At 43.7% G+C, this 20523-nt stretch overlaps 1 protein-coding gene across 1 annotated transcript; it reads right to left on the reverse strand.

Annotated features, from left to right (window-relative positions):
- Nucleotides 1-1611: 1611 nt before the first annotated feature.
- On the reverse strand, nucleotides 1612-2547 carry LOC140343876 (olfactory receptor 6C3-like). Its single transcript, XM_072430779.1, has one exon. It carries the CDS (start codon nucleotides 2545-2547, stop codon nucleotides 1612-1614), a length of 936 nt encoding a protein of 311 aa, XP_072286880.1.
- Nucleotides 2548-20523: the final 17976 nt, after the last annotated feature.

The following is a 20523-nucleotide window of genomic DNA, read 5'->3' on the forward strand; positions in this document are numbered from 1 at the left end:
TTGGTGGGGTCTCCCCCTTTATGGTGAACGGATGATTATGGCTCCTGAGGCGGTGCTGGGCGGCTAGGGGCCAAGGTGGAGAAGTTGGAAGAGTTCAATTCTTGTTGGGTGCGGATTTTGCCTTCTAATAAATATAACACAATTAAAAATATTTGCTGCACTGAACTGTGGTATGGACTTTTTTTGTTTGGATCATTTTGCCTAATGTTTCATATCCTTCTGTCTTCTAAGTAGCATTGCATATACAGAAGATTATGTTCAGCTATTCCAGTATTGTCAGGAGCCACCAGTAGTAGCCCCAGTATTTAGTGATTAAACACTCCTGATATAAGCAACGCATATATTCTGCAATTGTGACACCAAGATAATTGAGGATTCTGACAGTACAAGTACAAGTAGTATTAGAGTACAAGTACCCTGGTTCTAACACATATTTCATACACTGGGCCTGATTTATTCAAGCTCTCCAAGGCTTGAGAAGATATATTATCATGGGAGAACCTGGGGAGGTCCAACAATCCTAAAATGTATCTGTTTCAGGAATTAAAACAATTCCTAACTTATAGCAAATTCATTTTAAGGAATCCATTCCAAGTTTGACCAATGATGAAAAACAAAAAAAAAAATGTATAAAGTACACATAAATAGGGAGTTTAGTAACAATTTCTTTTCTGAAATGTGGCTATAAAACAGTACAAAAATTGTGTTATTATTCTAATTATTGTGTTATTATTCTATAATAATAATAACAATAAACATTATTTTTAAAGCACTCCAATATTAAATGTTAAAAAAACACGGACTGGCAAAAAAACACGGACTGGCAAATTAGTGCCCGATCCCTAACTTTCTTTCTATAATAATATGCAATACCAAACCACTAAATTTAAGGACTTTTAGGAATCAATTATAAAGTATTTTAGATAGGAAAACATAGTTTATTATGGCAGTGCTAATATCCATGAGCACTCTGAGGCTCTCCGCACACAGGGAGGGGTACATGATTAAAAGTAGGAGGAATGGAAGGTGCCTAAAAGAATCACCCAATACATTACAAAAATGTAATACACTTCATGATATGGCTCTCTAAAAAGGTTTCTATATATAAAACAAAATACCGGAATGATAGTGGATATCTGCACTACAAAAAACAAACAGATAAAAAAAAATGACACAGGAGGGGAGGACTCTGCCCAAAACAGTTTACAATCTATAATGTGGGGGAGGTAGCTCACAATAGGAGGGGGATATGGAATGGTAGGGCTCTTTTAAATGTGCAGAAAGTAGAGAAAAGTTGAATAAGATTGGAAAGAGCTTTCCAAAATGGCTGTGGCCTTGGAGTCATGCATGTGACAAAATTGAGAGTATGAGTCTTATATAATACCTCTCTGAAGTCTTTATATTCCCTGTTAATTTTATAATAATTTTTAAATTCATACATATTGATCTAGAACAGTGTAGTATCTTCAAGTCATTGTGAATGACACTGAATATCTGGCAAAAAAAGGTGACCGTTATCTGCCAGTTGTGAAAGGGGTCAATGGACGACCAAGAAATCAATTCTTGTCCTACTTCCTTTAAACAGAAATCTTTGAAAAAAACTAATAAAATTTAAAGGTGTGTTTTGCTCTTCCCCTTGCATCTCATGAGAGCGGCCTTGACATCTTTATTTTTCAAGCTATAGATCAGAGGATTAAGCATTGGAAGAGCAGCAGTGTTAAACAGGGCAAAAAGATTTTTGGACGCGCAATTCGTACCTAGGTTTGGAGTCAGATATTGGCTGAATAATGTAGTGTACAGCAGTACAACAACTGTAAGGTGGGAGGAACACGTGTAGAAGGCTTTAAGTCGTCCAGAACTGGAGCGGATCTTCATAATAGAAGCTATTATAAAAACATAGGAAGCAAATGTAAGAAGAAACGGGGTGAACATCATAGGACACAAGGCTTCTATGAAGAAAAGAGTTTCCACGAGTCTTGTGTCATTGCAAGAAATCTGGGTCAAAGGGACAATATCACAAAAGAAGTGGTTGATTTCATTAGTTGTATAGCAAGAAAAGCTGTATACTACCCCCACTGGGGGTAAGACTTCCAAAAAGGCAAAGCACCAGCAGAAAGCAGCCAACAGAACACACGTTTTAGGATTCATAATAGTGTGATAATGCAAAGGTTTACAGATGGCCAAATATCGGTCATAACTCATGGCTGTCAGAATGACCAACTCAAGAATCTGTAATGAGCCAAACATAAACATCTGTGCCATGCAGGCAAAAAAAGAGACCACTTTGTTACCGGTGATGAAATTGGTGAGGATCTTATGCTGGGATACTGTAGTACAAGAAATGTCTACTATGGACAAATTGCCCAGGAAGAAGTACATGGGGGTATGGAGCTGGGGGTCCCGACAAGCAACAAGAATAGTTAGGTTACTACACAAAGTGATGAAATAAATGAGAAGAACCACAAGGAAGATGGGAAGCTGCAGATCTGGGTTATCTGATATCCCTTTAATGATGAAATAGTCAATAAATGTTTGATTTACATACATTTTTAGATAAAAGCTTAAAATCTGAAAATAGTACAATAAAATGCAATACATATTATAACCGATTTTTCACTTTTACAGGGTTTCACTTTTATAGAAGGGAAACCTGTCATACCTGATAAGAGGATTATATTTCTGTCTTCACAGAGCTCTACAATACATCTCAGTCTAGCAAGGAAGAAGAAGTGAAAGAAAACAAGAAGCGAAGGAGTGAAAGAGGAAGCAATAGAATAGTAAGGTCATCTCTTGCTCTCCCATTCCATCAACATGTTCTCAAGATGCTGATACCAGGTTACATTTGGGTACTTGATCACTGTTTGCATAAAAATAAAATATTTTTTTAAAGTAATACAAAACCAGCAGAAACTTGCATCTAGAGTTGCTTTCAATAGCAAACATAAAATGTATGATTAAGCATAAACTGTTCTGTAAAAACTGCATAGCAGTTGTATAACAAAGCAATGAACTGAACAGGGCTTTGGAAGTTGTTTGCGAATCATATTCCTTATGATAAGGGAATAAGGCTTTTTTTTTATAACATTGGTGAACCTTGAATTAACTTTAAGTGGTTCTAAGGGAACCACTTTTATTTTTATTATATCCACAACTCACTGTACATGCACTGATTATTGGAAAGAATACATTGCTGGCCATTGGGTAGAATGTTGCCTCTACAGATAGCCAAAAAGGTTATTGATGTTAGTAATTTCATCTAAGAGGTACAAATTGCTAACTCCTTAGGGACCCCTAGCAACCTCTGGAGGAATCCTAGGGTTCAGAATCTGATGTAAGGATTTTGCTTTTTGGTATATTTTTGTTACATGTCCACACATCTCTGAGGTCACCTTGACTGGTAGTCTGGTAGTAATGTGATCAGTTCATACTGGCTGTGTTAAAATGCCCAATTTCTGGATGCTCCTAAAAAACAAGCTCACAAGACATTTTGCAAAAGCCAATAATTCTAAACACCTGTTTCCATGTGTAAACCATTTATGCACGGATCGTTCTTCATATGTGATCTAGTACATGAAATGAATACAGATTAAGTGAATATATATAGCCTGCAGTGATGATAATTTTCTTAACAATCCCTGTTGTTTTAGGTCTCTAAAGAATGATTTATTAGCTCTACTGGGCAGGGTCCTCTCCTCCTCCTGTGTCACTGTCTGTATCTGTCTGCCATTTGCAACCTCTTTTGATGTACAGCACTGCGTAATATGTTGGCAAAACATAAATACTGTTTTTTTTTAATTATTAATAATAATATTAATAATAATAATTCAAGATTACAATCTAAAATACATTCCTGCTTTATTAAAAATATTAAAATGAAATGTTATCAACATATTATACATATATTATACATTATAGAGATCATATTATATTTCATTCACTGTTTTTAGGATCTCTGGCCACCATGGGGCAAAAGACAGGGTTTGCTAGGGGTTCCTTTGCAATAGGCAATTAGTGCTAATTACTTTGTCCTTGTCTATCTGTAAAGGTGACATTATTCCTAATGGTCAACAATTCAATAGGCATTCTTCTTACTGACCACCACACTAAAAAAGTGGGAACTGAGGATATAGTATAGCAATTATAGCAGGGATACCCTAAAGACCTGAAAGTTACTTGAAGGACTGCGTTAGAGAATACAATTCGCAAACAACTTTTGAAGCCCTGTCCAGGTCATATTTTTAAATGGGTTCTGGGGAATGTACCTAGCAATCTATTTCTAACAGCCACACTAGCTGTTCTAGCTAGTCTTGTGATACTGCAACCATGATATAAGCCCTCTCTGTCTTTTGCTAAACTACTTAACCACTCCAACTCTTATATTTCTACAACATAAAGGCTAATCCATGTTTGTCCAATGCCAATCCTGGAGGGCCAGAAAATGTATGGGCAGCATGGTAGCTCAGGGGTTAGCCCTCCGGCCTTTGCAGTGCTAGGTCCTAGGTTTGAATCCCAGCCAGGGCTCTATCTGCATGGAGTTTGCTGGTTCTCCCTGTGTCTGCATGGGTTTTGCCCATACATGCTGCCCATACATTACGGGTACTCTGATTTCTTCCACATCACAAAAAAATGCAGTTAGGTTAATTGGCTTCCCCCTAAATTGACCATAGACTACATTAATGACATATGACTATAGTTGGGACATTAGATTGTGAGTTCCTTTGAGGGACAGTTAGTGACATGACTATGGACTTTGTACAGTGCTGCATAATATGATGGTGCTTTAAAAATACTGTCTAATATTAATAATATGTACATGTTTAGTATTTTCCTAATGTCCTGCAGTACATTTGGTGATATTTGGTATACAAAGAAAATTCCTGTGTTTGACCATCGAGGACTGGTGTAGGGCAACCAGGGGCTTCTAATTCTATAATCCATGATATGATTTATCTGCTTTTCTCTATAGAAAGTCGACACCATCTTTGTTTAATGATTTTTTCCTAATTATGTAATTTTATTTTAAAGGCACCAATTATCATTACTTATAACATCAAATGATTATAAAATAACAATTTATTTTTGCATCAAATAGTAGACATTTTGATCCACAATTATAGTAAGAATGTTATAACAGTTGTCCAATGTCCGCTCTCGGCAGACTGCACAGAAGCTGAGTATATGATGGAGGAGTTACTCTTTAGAAAAGGAAGGATTTGAAGATGTTTGACATATGAAATATACAATGCAAGAGCTGCAGAAATGTGGAACATACCCTTCCTCTAAAAAGTATCAAGATAAGAGTCCAACATTGTTGTGTAAGAACTTAGTAGGATCTTGTTAGGAAATGTTCTGTCCAGCAATGTCATTTGCAGCAGCCAAGAGAACTAAGATAGCAGAAGCCTCTGCTTCCCTTTTGTTGTGAAGCCTGATGTATTTTTGGCATCCCCAGCATCATTGTTGGGCTGCGTACAGCTTAAGGGGATTCTAGAGGCTGATCAGCTCCTGACTTGGTCCTGCTGCGCTGCTTTGAGCTAAAGGCTCTCTGCTCCCAGTCACCAGTGCCTGTTATAGTGTCTGCTGGGCTTACCTGTGCTAGAGTGATTTTGAGTGTTTCTCTGTTCCTGAATTTAGCCTATTACTGACATTGCGTTTGAACTCAGCCTGGACCTACCTTTGCATGTGACCCCGACTCTGCTTGTGGCTTTCCCTTTGTATCTCGCTTGATGAACTGATTTTCTGTGTTTTTGACCTTGGCATGTTTTTTGATTTTCTGACATTCTGTACTCTGCATTTGTGGGGTCCGGGTCAAGTGCTGGGCTATCTCCAGACACCACCCTTTGTGCACCAAGTCCTAGGAGCACGTGCTCGAAGTCTCCAGTCTCCCGTGGCTGAGTGGTGGCTGCTGTAAGCGAAGACTGCGGTGATAGATTGGGGGATTGGTGTCTGGGGAATACCGGTATTGACCCGGGCCTTAGATTATACCAGGCCAAAACAAAGCTACCCACAGTTATGGAGGATCTCCACCAACAAATTCAGTTCCTGACAGATGCTGTTAACCAGTTGGCACAGTGTGTGGCTGCTCAGGAGCTTCAGAGGCAGAATCTGGATCCTGCTGTACCGGCCCCTTCTGTGGAACCCAAGATTCCTTTGCAGAAAATTTTACAGGTGAACGCCAAAAGTTTGCAAATTTCATGAATGCTTGCAAGTTATATTTCCAGCTGCGGCCGCTCTCATCTGGCACAGTTGAGTGGGGTTAAAAATCTCTCTTCTCCAAGGGGATTCTCAGACCTGGGCCTTTAACCTGCCTGAGGGGGATCCAGCTCTCTCCTCAGTGGACTCTTTTTTCAAGGCTATGGGGATTCTATATGCTGACCCAGACCTGGCATTAACTGCCAAGGCAAAACTTTGTGGACTTCGACAAGGTCACAGGCCAGTGGAGGAATATGCTGCAGAGTTTCACAGCTGGGCCATCAGTTTATAGTGGAATGATCCCGCACTCTGCAGTCAGTTTCGCTTGGGCCTATCCAATTCTGTTAAGGATACTCTTGTGAATCACCCACTGCCGAATTCCTTGGATGAGAATATCCATTTGGCAATCAGGGTTGACCGCGGGCTTCGTGAGCACCACAAGGAAAGACTATTTATATCTGCTACACCCTCAGGACCCCCTATCACCTCTGAGCCCAGTCCCCCTCCGTCTCCGGCAGAGGAGTCAATGCAGTCGGGCTCCTGCAGGCAGTTAGCCACAGAAAGGTTAAAGAGAAGGTCACAAGGGCTGTGTCTGTATTGTGGAGAACCTGGTCACTTCATGCAATTCTGTCCTCGGAAGAAGCCAGGGAAACTTCAGTGCCTAGGTGGGCCCCTAGATACCCACCTAGGCACACAGGTATTTCCATTAAAGTCTAATCGTGTCCTGTTACCAGTTGAAATTGCCTGGAATTCTTTTGCTAAGCATTGCCAGGCATTCCTGTATGGCGGTGCTGCCAGTAATTTTTTGGGTATATCTTTGGCCTGCTCTCTTTGAATTCCAGTTGTTAACTTGTTTGAACCTATATGTGTATTGGCTATTGATGATTCCCCTTTGCAACAGGGAAAACCAACATCCACAACTCCTAGGGTTTTGGTTAGGGTGGGTACTGCCCACTCAGAAATGTTATGTTTGTTCTGCTAGACATTCCTTCATCCCCAGTAATTTTAGGACTGCAAAGGCTGGTAAGCATAACCCTTTAATTGATTTGGAATCTTAGCATTATAAGATGGGGGAATGCATGTGGCGAGAAGTGTTTGGCAAACTCATTGCCTCTGTGTGTTGATAGTGTCCATGAGAGTGTCAAAGCAGATGCCCTACCTCTGAGTCTCCCTGAAGCTAGACATTGTTCCGATTCTATCCACTCTAGTAAATCTCCTTTTATAGCACCAGCTAAAACCCTCCAGCCACTGCCCACTCCTGACAAACCCCGGTCTCGAGTTTTGCAAAAATTAAAGAGTGCTTCTGGGTATCAGACTAAGGTGCAAAGTGGTAAGACTGAAAAGCTCCGGGTGGAGGGTCCGGAGGCCCCTCTTCGGGGGGGGGGGGGGGGGGTAATGTTAGGAAATGTTCTGTCCAGCAATGTCATTTACAGCAGCCAAGAGAACTAAGATAGCCTTTTAGTTGCGCAACCTGATGTATTTTTGGCATCCCCAGCATCCATTGTTCCTGACCTTTGGCAGTTAGTGCCATCCCAATTGAACTCAGCCTGGACCGACCTTTCCTTGTGACCCTGACTCTGTTGTGGTTTTCCCTTTGTACCTCGCTTGATGGACTGATTTCCTGTTTTTCTTTTCTTCGGAATGTTTTTGGATTTCCTGACATTCTGTACCCTGTATTCTGTCCTCTGCATTTGTGGGCTCCAGGACAACTGCCGGCCTATCTCCAGACACCATCCTTTGCACACCAATTCCTGGGGGCAACCGAGTGCTGGGAGAGGCAACCAGTCTCCCGAGGCTGAGCGAATTTTTTGGGACCTGCAAGAGCCCTGTAGTATGTGTTCTTGGATAGAGATTCTCTATCCAAGATCAGAGAAGTCCTTCGGCTGTGCTCATCATGAATGAATGCAGCCGTGGGAATCGTCCTGTAATGATTCCCACGGCTGCATTCATTGATGAGCACAGCCGTGGAACTCACTGACAAGAGGAGTACCACGGCTGTATTCATGAATGCAGCCACGGTAATCCTTCTGCCTCCCCAAGCACTAGAGTTTAAATGAGGCCTTGCCCTCATTTAGCCTCTAGTGCCCGGGGATCATGCACAGGAGGATTCCCATGGCTACATTCATGAATTTATGAATGCAGCAAGGGTACTCCTCCTGTAATGATTTCCTCGATCTTCCGATGGGTCCGCAAGATTGGTTCACCAACATTTTCACGAACCAATGAAAAGTTTGAGGAAATTTTTGTGAGAATGTCAAAGGCATTCTTGCTCATCCCTACAGCTAAGCACATCCTCAGAGAAAGTGCAGAGGATGCTAAGAAAGGTATACCTTTGTACAGCTAAAGGGAAGCTGAGGATGCTGCAGGCTGCTGGACAGATGATCTGCGGGTGGAGTGGTAACACCTTGCCTCCTGAGGAAACAATGTTTTTTGTGAAATGTGTCAAGAAATGAACAATGGGACAACTATTATAACATCCTTACTATAATTGTGGATCAAAAATTGTTAACCCTTTATCTTATGTCCACTTTTTAATGCAAAAATAAAAAACATTTTTTTATAAACATTTGATGTTATAAGATGGGAAATTATATTTGGTGTCTTAAAAACCCAATTATATAATTAAGAAATAAACACTCTAGAAATTTTGAAGTGAATTTGGCACCTGAACTTTAGAGCTTTCTCAAATATTGATACCACCTATGTTCAGCCACCATCCATAAACAGCATTTATTTCCTGGAATGAGCTGAAGGCCTAGGGGTGACATAACCATTGTACGATCGGGTGGCCCTGATGCAAAATCTATCTGTTCTACAAACAATGAAATAATATTAATGAGACTTTTTGTGCTTCTAATATTCAAATAAAATCATAAACTCATCATAAAAACATATGCATAACCTCATGTATAATCTAATGCAAACATTCACAAATGGTGAAAGGTATAGTGAAATATGAAGGTGTAGATGTACTGAAAATTCTGCAGGGTAACAATGAAAACCATGATTGTTCATGAAGATTCTAAGAAGCACTGCGGTGCTTTTGCACATGTAACCAGAACCTGGAAATGTGTAATCCTGAAACATTTGTTGATGGGGATTTTGTTTTGTGATAGAGCCTTACCTGAATCAATAGAAGACAGCATGGTCATAAGTGGCCAAATGGAGCAATTCTTTGGGTGCACTTTTTAAATATTTGTCTTCAGTGAATTAGCATGTTTAAGTATACAGTAGTCTTGAAGCTTGAAGATTTGATCATTGCTGTTTGGAAACTTTTTCATAGAAGAATATGACTACTGTGAATGTTGGACAAAATTTTAAAAAGGAGAAAATTGAACTGAGCTGTGACGTGTTTTGATACCTATTATTAAGTTGTTTGCAGGGCAATATGGTATCATGAGTAGTTAAAAATGGAATATATATAGTCCCTGTTTAGGATTTAGCCCTGGAACGAAGAATGATGTCACATTTTGTGGACATAAAAAATATTCTAGTTCTCCATTCTTTTTCGTAGTAGATTCCATCTAATTATCCTTGGAGCTGCATTACCAGGGACGTTACATTCCTTGACATATTCTATCTGCATAAATATTAAATTGAGTAATATTTACTAAGTACATTTTTTACCACAATTTCTAAGTAAAAATTTTCCTCCGGGAATATTTCACTCTGCTAAATGAACAGTCTAAACTGATCAAACCCAAAGCTTGTATCCAGTGCCACCCAACTACAGGTATGGATTTTAGCCCTGCCTGGCTAGAACTGAGAAGGAGATATAATGGAATTCAGGACCATAATTGTATTGTGTGTATTTTTTTCCTTGAATAACTTAGTCACATATATAAACTCAAAAGGGTATAAGTTAAATGCAACCCAAAACAGCTCACCATGCTGCGCTCATGCACCTTGCAGCTTGTTGATGCACAAAGACCAGCTTATGGTTACCCAAGTTTTGACTATGTTTTATTTTTGTAAAAAAAAGGAAAAAAAAATCATTACCCACTTCACAATTACTTGCTTAGACATAGGATTGAAGAAAAATGAAGCACACTGCTCTAATCAGATTGGACAACTCTTTAATAGAGTTCAAAATCAAGGATACTTTTACTCAGTCTTCACTTAACGTCCTGGGTGGTTCATATCTCCCTGGATTTATGTCTAAAAGCAGTACATTGTCTTTCATGAAAATTTATAGTGTATTGTACTCAATACAGTTAGTTTCTATTGAATGCAATAGAAAATAATTTGAAATTCCCGCCGTGCCCCTAGCGATGGCCGCACGCACCAACGTCTCTGGGAACTCACAGGAACATCAGCGCACTTGCTGGGGGACAGATTTGCAAAGAAGACGTGGCCAGAGGATGGAAGGACATCAGAGGACGCCAATGGTTATTTTGTACTTTTTTAGATACCCTGAGTGTGACTCGGGGTTACCGCTCAGGAGGTTTATCAAATAGTACAAAATTATATTGAGATAAAGCGCTCAGGACCTGCATTGCATTCACTGCAGAGTCTATCTGCCTCATTGACCTCTACCACCTGTTTTGAAAACAGTTTTCCACTGCCACAAATGGAAAACCCGTGTAACTCAAAATGAATTTATTAGTACAACACCAATGAGGATACTCCATCCACGTTTTAGAATAATAAAGTTGTTTTGAGCTGCATGGGTCACAGGTACCTGGCTTTTTGTCGTAGCGGAAATACTTTATTCAATAGTTGAAATTGTGACCAATGTGCTTTGGGACCAATAATAGAAATATGTTATGCCTCTGGACTGCCTTCTGAACTTGAAGGACTGCGAGGAAGTTGTGGAGTTATCATTTCTTAGCATGTAATTATCTTATTTGTGATGATGGTTTGGGGGCCTATTGATTGAAGAAATGCCATTCAACTCATTCAAGCTCTATTGGATTTCTGCAGATTAGCCCCCATGAAATTGATGAAATTATGAGATCCAGACATAATATTGCTGTTTTTTTGCAACCTGTTATAGGTTATGTGTTATATTCTCATTATCTTTTTCATTATGTATGTGTGTCTCATTTTCTGGTACTATAGCAATAGGTTTTTACCAGTTTCATTGGGTCTATGCAAAATAACTATTGAATTGAACATTGACAGACATTTAAAGATCTGACGAAGATCTTTGTGAATTAAGAGTCAAAGTGCCAAGCACTACATGGGTAGCACCTCAGCTACCTCTCACTGGGCCACACATCAGCCCATAATTTGATAGCTAATAGTACCATGACTGCTGTTAGGTATCAGGATGAAAATCCCCAGAATTATGAATAATTTCATAATGAAAAATGAAAAATGTTCTTTGGTGCAAAATAAAAGCAAAAACAGGTGGACAGGAGGGGAAACAGCCAGATCCTCCAGGATGGAACAACCTTACGCGCTGCCATCTTAGGAGGTTTGAGGGGATACCAGGGACAGACCTTTACATAGAAGAGCTGGGCAGGGTCATAATAAGCAAGACCAGTAACTGCATCTTTGTGCAAAGAGGAGCAGGAGGAACACTGCCAGATTGCTACAAGATGACTTCCAGGCCCAATGTCCTGTAGTGGGACCTATGCTCACAATCTGAATTAATATAATAATGCTTGCAACATCAACCCGCAAGATGATTTTTATTCAGGGGGGTCCCTGATAGTAGGTGTGGGGGGCATATCATTGGAGGGCCACACATCAGCCCATCATTTGCTAGCGAATGGTACCATGACTGCTGTTAGGTATCCTCAGACCCAATGTCAGATGGCATGTTGGTACAATGGTGCCTGAGGTCCTCATAGAGCAGGACAATGCCCAGCCCCATATGGCCAGAAGGTGTAGGTAGTTCTTGATGATGCAGGTAATCATTTAATTTACTGTTCCCCACATTCCCCAGACATGAATCCAAATTATTACTTTTTGGAACATTATGAACCAGTAAATCTAACTCCTGCAATTAGCCTCACAGACTGTCATGGAGCTTACTGACCCAGGTTTGGGAGGAGCTCCCCAAGGGAAATACCTGTCATCTCATCAGGAGCATGTCCAGATGTTGTTGGGGGTTCATACAGTCACATATGCATTTACAATAATATTATTTAACTGGACTGGATTGCGGGGGGGGGGGGGGGGGGGGAGCAACATACTACTGAGCCACATTATGATTTGTTGTGATGAAATTCACTCAGCTTGTGATGTTAGATACCATCCTCAGTGGATTTATTATTTTGGTTTCCATTGACTGTTTTTAAATAATTTTGTTCTCAATTAAATACACAAGCAGTAAAGATTTTTACCTTGAATATTTTGGTAAACATGATTTTGACATAATGTTGTCTCATTGTACAAATATTCAAATAAACACAAACATCATCTACACCCCCCCATCCCATTGAAAGGAAGTATAACTTATTTGTTATGCTCCAACTGCTCCAAAGGAAGAATTTATTCTTTAACAACCTTCTACAAGGAAATTAAGTATGGGCAGAGATAAAAGTCATTTCACAGTACAGTAGGTTAAAGACTTGGGCAGCTTTCATGGCCCAGATGAGAGCATTTTACTATACCCACATCTTCCTGGTCTGTAATACATTAGAGGAACGTCGACATTTTTTTTCACTTGCACAAAATTGGCTAAATTCACTCCTCTTTTATCCCTATTATGTTGAAGATGCAATCAAAATGTAGGTTTTTTGTTCCATTTTATTTGGCAAAGTAAAAATCAAACTAACTTCTGGAACTCGGTCTTTAGATGAAGCTCAGATGTCATGGAATGCTTTACCATTCCCAGATTTGGCTCCTCTTAGCATCGGTATAGTTGACTTCCTTCCTCAATTCAGGGTATTAGTATGTCATATTCTGTTGGCAGCTAGGCTCACTATTTCTAATGTGAGGGTGTATCATGTCTTCAAATCTCTATGATATATTTTTGGAGTTCAAACACATTGTAGGTATGAGAGGATGCTTGTTAGGAGATGCCCCTTGGGCCGACAATCCCAGGCAGTGTCTCATTGCAGTAGAGTGCTTTCAGCCTATTCCACCTGGCGGCGGCACTCGCAGCAGCATCGGGGTTCTATGATTTAGTGCTGTGCGGTTGAAGCATCCTTGTCTCCCTTTAGATGTCTTTTTCTTCTAGGCATCCCCTGCACTGGGACTGCAAAGCTGAGGGGGAGCTGTTTTGCAGCTGATTGGCAGATGTGTAATCCCATGCTGCCACTGGCTGCTGAGACTTTATAGCCTGTCTGCTCCCAGTCCCCAGTGCCTGTTGTAGGGCTAGCTGGGCTCAGCTGTGCTGGAGAGATTTTTATGTGTTTTTCTTTTGCTGACCATTGCCTGTTCCCTAACAATTCGCTTGTACTGGACGGACCTTTATCTGTGACCCCGACTCTGCTTGTGCCCATTCCTTTGTACCTCGTTTGGTGGACTGATCTCCTGTGTTTGACTTTGACTTGTTTTCTGGATAACCTGGTATTTCTTGTACTGTTTATCTGTGGGCTGGGAGACGCAACCAATCTCCTGAGTAGTGTTGGTCGAATAGCTCACTATTCGATTCGACAGCTATTCGCTCGAATAGACCTATATTGATCGAGTAATCGCACTTTGAATTCGAACACTATTAAAGTCAATGGGGGAAAAATTGGGGTTATTGTTCTGGGCTGTATAGAGCTTCTACAGCCTAAAAATTCATTTAAAAAGACATGTCAAGACTCCCACACCTCTGCACAACACTGTCAGTCAGGAAAAAAATCAGGAAGGCTTTTTTATGTTGCTGGCAAGGCCATATTATGGGGCGGTCAAGGGAACATGCCAGATTTTATACAGGCCTTCGGGTAGAGGCAGAGAGGGCCACGAGGGGGTTCCTCCGGTCCAAAAGATAGCCGCCAGGTTTCACCGTTCTGTTACAAGCCATACACAGGCTTCGGAGTACAGACAGAGGGCCCTAAGGGGGGGGGGGGTCTTTCAGTCAAAAAATAAGCCCTCACATGGACAGTGTAGAGGCTCTAACTATTGATGAATGTGAAGAGGCTAAGGCTTCCCCTCACATGAACAGTGTAGGGGTTGTAGCTATTGGAGACATGCTGTGTAGTGGACTGCCTTTTCCTATCCGCTAGCTGTCTCTTTGTAAAATGCGGCATAGACAGCATTTGTAACTGGCATCTAGAGCTGGGTACTGGGCAGGCACGGGTAAATGGCGGGAGTAACTATGACTCTCTTAAGGTAGCCAAATGTCTTGTCATCTAATTAGTTACGAGCATGAATGAATAAATGAGATTCCCAGTGTCCCTACCTACTATCTAGCGAAACCACAGCCAAGGGAATGGGCTTGGCGGAATCAGCGGGAAAAGAAGTCCCTGTTGAGCTTGACTCTAGTCTGCAACTGTGAAGAGACATGAGAGGTGTAGGATAAGTGGGAGTATGAAAATGTTAAGACAGTAGAGGCTCAAACTATTGGTAAATGTGAAGGGGCTGAGGCTTCCCCTCACATGGACAGTATAGGGACCATAGCTAATGGAGACATTGCTGTGTACGGAGGACTATTTCTGTATTTCTCTCCAAAAATACAGATGTTTAATTCTGATACCACTTGCTATCTATCAAAAAACGCAGAAGAATTTCTGTATTTCGCTCGAAAAAATACAGATATTTATTTCTGATACTTCTTGCTATCAAAAATGGCAGAAAAAAAAAATCTGTATTTCTTTCATAAAAATACAGATATTTAATTCTGATACCTTTTGCTACCTATCAGAAAAGGCAGAAAAAATCTGCCAGTTACACAGCTCCGTTACAAGTGATATAGGCCTATAAGTAATATAGTAGATAGAGGCAGAGGGCCCCGAGGGAGGTCCTTCATACAAAAATGAGCCAGTTACAAAGCTACATTGCAAGGTATGGGCCTCAGGGACAGAGTAGAGGTAGAGGGCCACAAGGGGGAGGAGGGGAAGGAAATGCAGAAGGCTGTGAAAGTGCTCTTCCCGTCAAGGTTTCAGCAGGCTGTTTAGCAGTTGCTGACTAATCAGTAGAATCTGCAGAGGGGGTGTTGAAGTCATTGCCGATCCAAGACTTATTCATTTTAATAAAAGTGAGTTGGTCGACATTTTCTGCGGAGAGGCGAATGCGCTTGTCACTCACTACGCCCCCAGCTGCACTGAACGCTCTTTCAGATAACACACTTGCGGCTGGCAGGCAAGAATCTGAATGGTATGTACTGCCAGCTCTGGCCACTGCTCAAGGTTGGATACCCAGTAGCCCAGTGGGTCCTGGCTTTGCAGGTTGCAGATTTCCCATGTAGAGCTCAGGTATTCCTGCACCATGACTGAGTAGCGCTTTTGACTGTCATTGGCAACTGCTGCATGACTGGCGGCTTTCCTTCACTCAAAAAAAGCCTGCATAGTTTGGCATAGATCACCTCTCCTGCTACTGCCTTCCATGCCGCTTAAGGTAGTTTGGCTGCCATGGCTGGTGGAACTGCCGTAGGGATCCCTGCTGCTGCTGGTATATGGAAAGGCTGAGCACAAGTCCCTTACAAGCACTTCTTGATAGTGCTGCATTTTAGGTCCCCTGTATTGGAGCAAGATGAGTTGTTCTATCTCAGGCTTGTTAGGTAGATCAAGTAATGCAGCAATCCAGTAGTCGTCAGTCTTTGTTTTTATGCGTTGTATGCACGGATTTTTTGGCTATCCATTCCTACATGAAAGCTGTCATGTGGCTCAAAATTCCCACAGCTCAGGGAATTCTGAACCCACAATCCTGTTGGTCAAACTGCAACACAGGGTCATCCTCCTCCGCCTGGTCTTGCCATCCATGGAACATGCTGCCTTGTGTTTAGGTGGATGGATGCCATGTACCCTCCATATCCTCCTCTGCCCCTTCCTCCCCTTCTCCCATGCCTGTAATCTCCTTCTCATCCTCTTCCACCTCCTCCGGTTCCTGAATTTGTAGTGCACTATGCCTAGTAGGCACACATGTCCGAGATGATGTTTGAAACGTCATCTCTTCCTGCTGCATCCGCTCTGTGTCGTGTCTGAGCTCCACCATCATCTGTTCCAGCAGGCATATGATGGGGATGGTGTCACTGACACAGGCCTAATCCCTGCTGATCATCCTGGTCGCCTCTTCCAAAGGTGCCAATACAGTGCACAAGTCCTTAATTTGCAGCCACTCCGCAGGGCTGAAGTAAGGTAATGTAGGTATTTGTCTGAAATAAACAGACTCTGCCACATAATCCATCACCGCTTTTTGTTGTTTAGCGAGCCGCTGCAGCATGTAAAAGGTGGAATTCCAGAGAGTGGCCACATCACAAAATAACTAGTGCATCGGCAGATTGAGGTTTTGCTGTAAATCCACCAATCTGGCACTGGCTGTGTACAACCGGCGGAAATGCGCTGACAACTTTCTGGCCTTCAGCAACAGCGGCTGGAGGCCTGGGTAATTCCCAGGGAAGTGTTGTACTATGAGGTTCATGATGTGGGCCAGGCAAGGTACGTGTGTGATTTTCTCAGAGCGCAGGGCTGCCAGCAGATTGGCCCCGTTGTCACACACGACCTTGCCTGGCTGTAGTCTGTGCTGAGTTAGCCATTTGTTCTCCTGCTTCCGCAAGGCACTTAGAATGGCTGCGCCCATGTGGCTGAGGGAACCCAGGCTTCGCAACCTCAGGACTGCGTGGCAACATCTGACTTGTGCACCGAAATAGCAAACTGCAGGTTGTTGCTGGCGGTGAACAGATGCTGGTGAATGGGAGGTGCTGGGTCTCCACGGAAATGTGTCCCTGGAGGAAGAGGTTGAGGCAGACGAGTCAATGGAGGAGGTCGAAGTGGAGGTCGAAGAGGATATTGCATAGCAATGTGCTCTGGGCGGAACTAGGTATGCAGGCCTTCCTGCAGCTGCATCTTCCCCTCCTGCCACCAAAGGTACCCAGTGAGCTGTGTAGGAAATTTACCTTCCCACTCCGTGCTTGCTCGACCAACTGTCGACCAACTGTCGGTTGTCAGGTGCACCTTGCCAGACAGAGTGCTGCAGGGCTATGGACACATTGCTCTGCACGTGTTCCTGCAAAGCCGGAACAAATTTTTGTGCAAAATACTGCCACTTGGGCATAACGTACTGTGGGTTCGCGCAGAGGAATGCGTAACGGAACGCAATGGAGTCCACCAGCAGGTAAGGAAGGATGTCAAATGCAATCAGCTGTGCAATTGCCGCATTGATTAGCTTTGTTTTCGGGTCATTTGGGCCACATTTCCTCTTGCGCTCCAATATCTGGGGGATGGAGGGTTGGATGCTGCTAATGCTAACCACAGAAATATTTGATGATGGGGTAAAAGGTGTGGGGGATGGCAATGATGCCAGGTCTTGACTGCTAGCAATGAGGCAAACATCAGCCGATCTGCATTGCAGCTCCTTCTCACCGCTGGTGGAGCCTGAAAACTGTAATGCTTGGGTACATGCCCCACTCAAATTGCTGGCAGCAGACTGGGGACGGTTGTTGAGGCACAGCTGTGGTGACAGCTGCCAACAATGGACGACTATGACTTGCCTAGTAGCAAGCCTTTTGGAGACAGTTTGAAGTAGCTCCTCTGGCTCAGAGAGTTGGGTTGAAAAGTAAGAGGAGGGAAAGCCTGTGAACTGACTCTCTATGTCAGATGACTGAAACAACTATGCGTCCTCAAGGAATGCGTCCTGCTCCGCCTCCCCAACCCCTCGGTGGAACTCCTCCACGTACTGCTGTACACAAGACTTTCTAGCCGAGGAAGAAGTAGGAGGAACAGATGTATCAGGGACTATAGTTTGGGAACCCTGTGAGGCCTGTGTCTGGGAGAAAGAGCTGGTGCAATCACTTGACCCAGCCTGGGTCATGTACTCGACTACCTGTTGTTTAAGGTCTGGTAATAATGGATGCACACCACCACCATCAGGTCTAAAATGTCTAAGGTCTGGCTGGCTTCTTGTTCTTGGGTCTGCAGGTAAAAACAGACCCATACTGCTTTGCCACCCCTGGAAAAGCTGCCCCTTCCTCTTTGGCTAGACATAGTTGAAATGTTTGTGTGGCTTCACACCCTGCAAAATACTTTGGAGCTAATATCCTTCACAAAGTGTAAATTTTTACAGTAAACTGTTTTTTTTTTTTGGGGGGGGGTTTACCTAAAAAATGCAGGTGCGCTGTGTGTGTTGTATGTGGCACTTTCCTTCAGCGGTGATGCTTGTAATATGCAGCACAGTATATAAATGTTACGTCCGTTGCTGCGTCTGTCTGATTGTCTCTCAGTACAAATGTGATAGTGTGCACGCCATCAGGGTACCCTGCCTCTGGCTGCGTGTATGTAACACACTGACTGACTCACTATCTATCTATCTATCTATCTATCTATCTATCTATCTATCTATCTATCTATGACTAACAGTAAAACACACACACAGTCTAACTATCTAGCTACAGCACTTTTATTTTTTTTTTACTTTGACAATGCAAGCAGCACGAGAGGTTGTGTCTGCTAGCAGATCTCTGTCAGGAGTGGTGAATGCAGGCATGCCCTGGGCTTATACAGGCCAATGGCTGCCTGTGTGGCATGTGGTCACAAACAGCCAATCGGCTGTCTGCCACCACAAAGATGGAGGAGAGCAACCCTGCTCTTATTGGAGGGCCCTAGCATTTTGGGGGAGTGCCGAATTTGAACCTGCGAACACGTGATATTCAGTTTGTGTCTACCCGAATTCGAACAGCCATATCCGGGTCGAATATAAGGTCGACCAGTTTTCGAACACCAACAGTGATCCCGAGGCTGAGCGACAACTTGCTATGGGTGAAGACTGTGGCGTTAGATTGGGGGACTGGTGTCTGGTGAATACTAGTGCTGCCCGGGGCCTTACACTGCTTATTCATGTTCCATCTGTAACTGACAAATTTTACAAATGTTGGCAGCCATGGATACAGAAATGTGTCTTGTCTAAGATCTTATGGGGCTTTAACTTAAAAGTAGACTGGTTTCAAGTAGGCATGTGCTGGATATTAAATCTAGGATAGACTTGGCTTTCTACACTATTAGAGCTCCACGTTCTTTAAGATTACCTATTATCTGTGGTTTTATATTTTTGGATGTTCCTTTAGCTTTATAATCTAGAGAGAGGCCCGTAGCAGGGAATATGCAAGGGGCAACATGACAGGGGGCACGTGCTGCTCGGAAGAAGGGGGGGGAGAGCAAGTGTGGGATCGAGTTGCAGTGAAAGGGAGGGTCGGAGAGGAGATAGGAGTCAAAAGTTTAAGGGGAGGAGTGGAAGAGATAAAAGGAAGGTGTAACGGATCCTCAGCACATTTTTTGGGAAAAGAAATTGGAGAGCAGGACATTGTGCAGGTAGGCATTATGGAGTCTGTTGACGCCTTAATGCGGCAACTTAGGGCTGCAGCAGCTTCACAAGGTGAAGCCTGGCTGCGGGATAGAGTAGGTGAAGTGGTTGGGGGGGTTCCTGGGGACCAGCAGCAGGATAGGTTAGAGGGGCTGCGGCCTCGGAGAATTAGGGCTCCGGTGAGCTTAAGCCCAGAACCCTTTGGCAGAACTTTGCGCCACCCTGCGAGCCCCATAAGGGACCCTCCTGGCAGGTCAGCTGGGCGCTGCTTGCCTAGGGCTGGACCGGGTCTAGGGAGGAATCCCCTTCACCGGCGGAGTTCTGGAGTGGGGACTGCGGCTGCCAGGGAGCGCAGCCCCCGCTCAGACCCAGGTGAGGCCTTGAGAGGGGAGGCCTCGCCTGGGGTGGCTACCCCGCGGCCTGCGGGGGGTCTGAAAGCAGTGAAAAGAAGGGGGGCTGTGGCTGGCAGGGGGCACAGCCCTCAAGTGCAGCTGGAGGAGGCTAGGGCGGGGGCCTCTTCTGATGCTGGGGGCCTCCAGTCGGGAGGTCCCAGGAAGGCTCCCTGCCAGCCGCAGCCCCCTCTCCCCTAGGGCGGATGCGGCCTTTGTGGAGGCTTTACCTGCAGCTGGGGCCTCTGGTGGCGCGGGGCCCCGGTGGAGTATCGCTGTGGCGGGTCCCTCCGGGGATGCAGCCTGGCAAGGCAGGGAGGACCGCGGTGGTCTGGTGGCGGTGCGGGCTCGGCGTCCTGCCGGCCCAGGAGAGCAAGGCCGCATGGCCAAGATGGCGGCGGTCCCACGTGGCCGGGATGAAGAAGAGGCGCCCAGATATGACGCGGTTGGTCGCGCCGCGTCATCGTGAGACTTTCCGGAAGCAGGAAGTGACGCGGACCCGGAGGTCGGCGTTCCCTGATCGGAGGGGGAACTTTCTTCATCGGAGGAAGAGGACGCGGGCCGGATGCTGGTTGCGGAGGGGGGGCCCTTCCGGAGTGGTGGCAGGATC

Source organism: Pyxicephalus adspersus, chromosome Z (assembly GCF_032062135.1).
Source record: "Pyxicephalus adspersus chromosome Z, UCB_Pads_2.0, whole genome shotgun sequence".
NCBI classification, from domain to species: Eukaryota; Metazoa; Chordata; class Amphibia; order Anura; family Pyxicephalidae; genus Pyxicephalus; species Pyxicephalus adspersus.

What these genes read in the sequence shown, in the direction of transcription:
- LOC140343876 (XM_072430779.1), bottom strand. Translation starts at nt 2,547, where the DNA reads ATGTATGTAAATCAAACATTTATTGACTATTTCATCATTAAAGGGATA.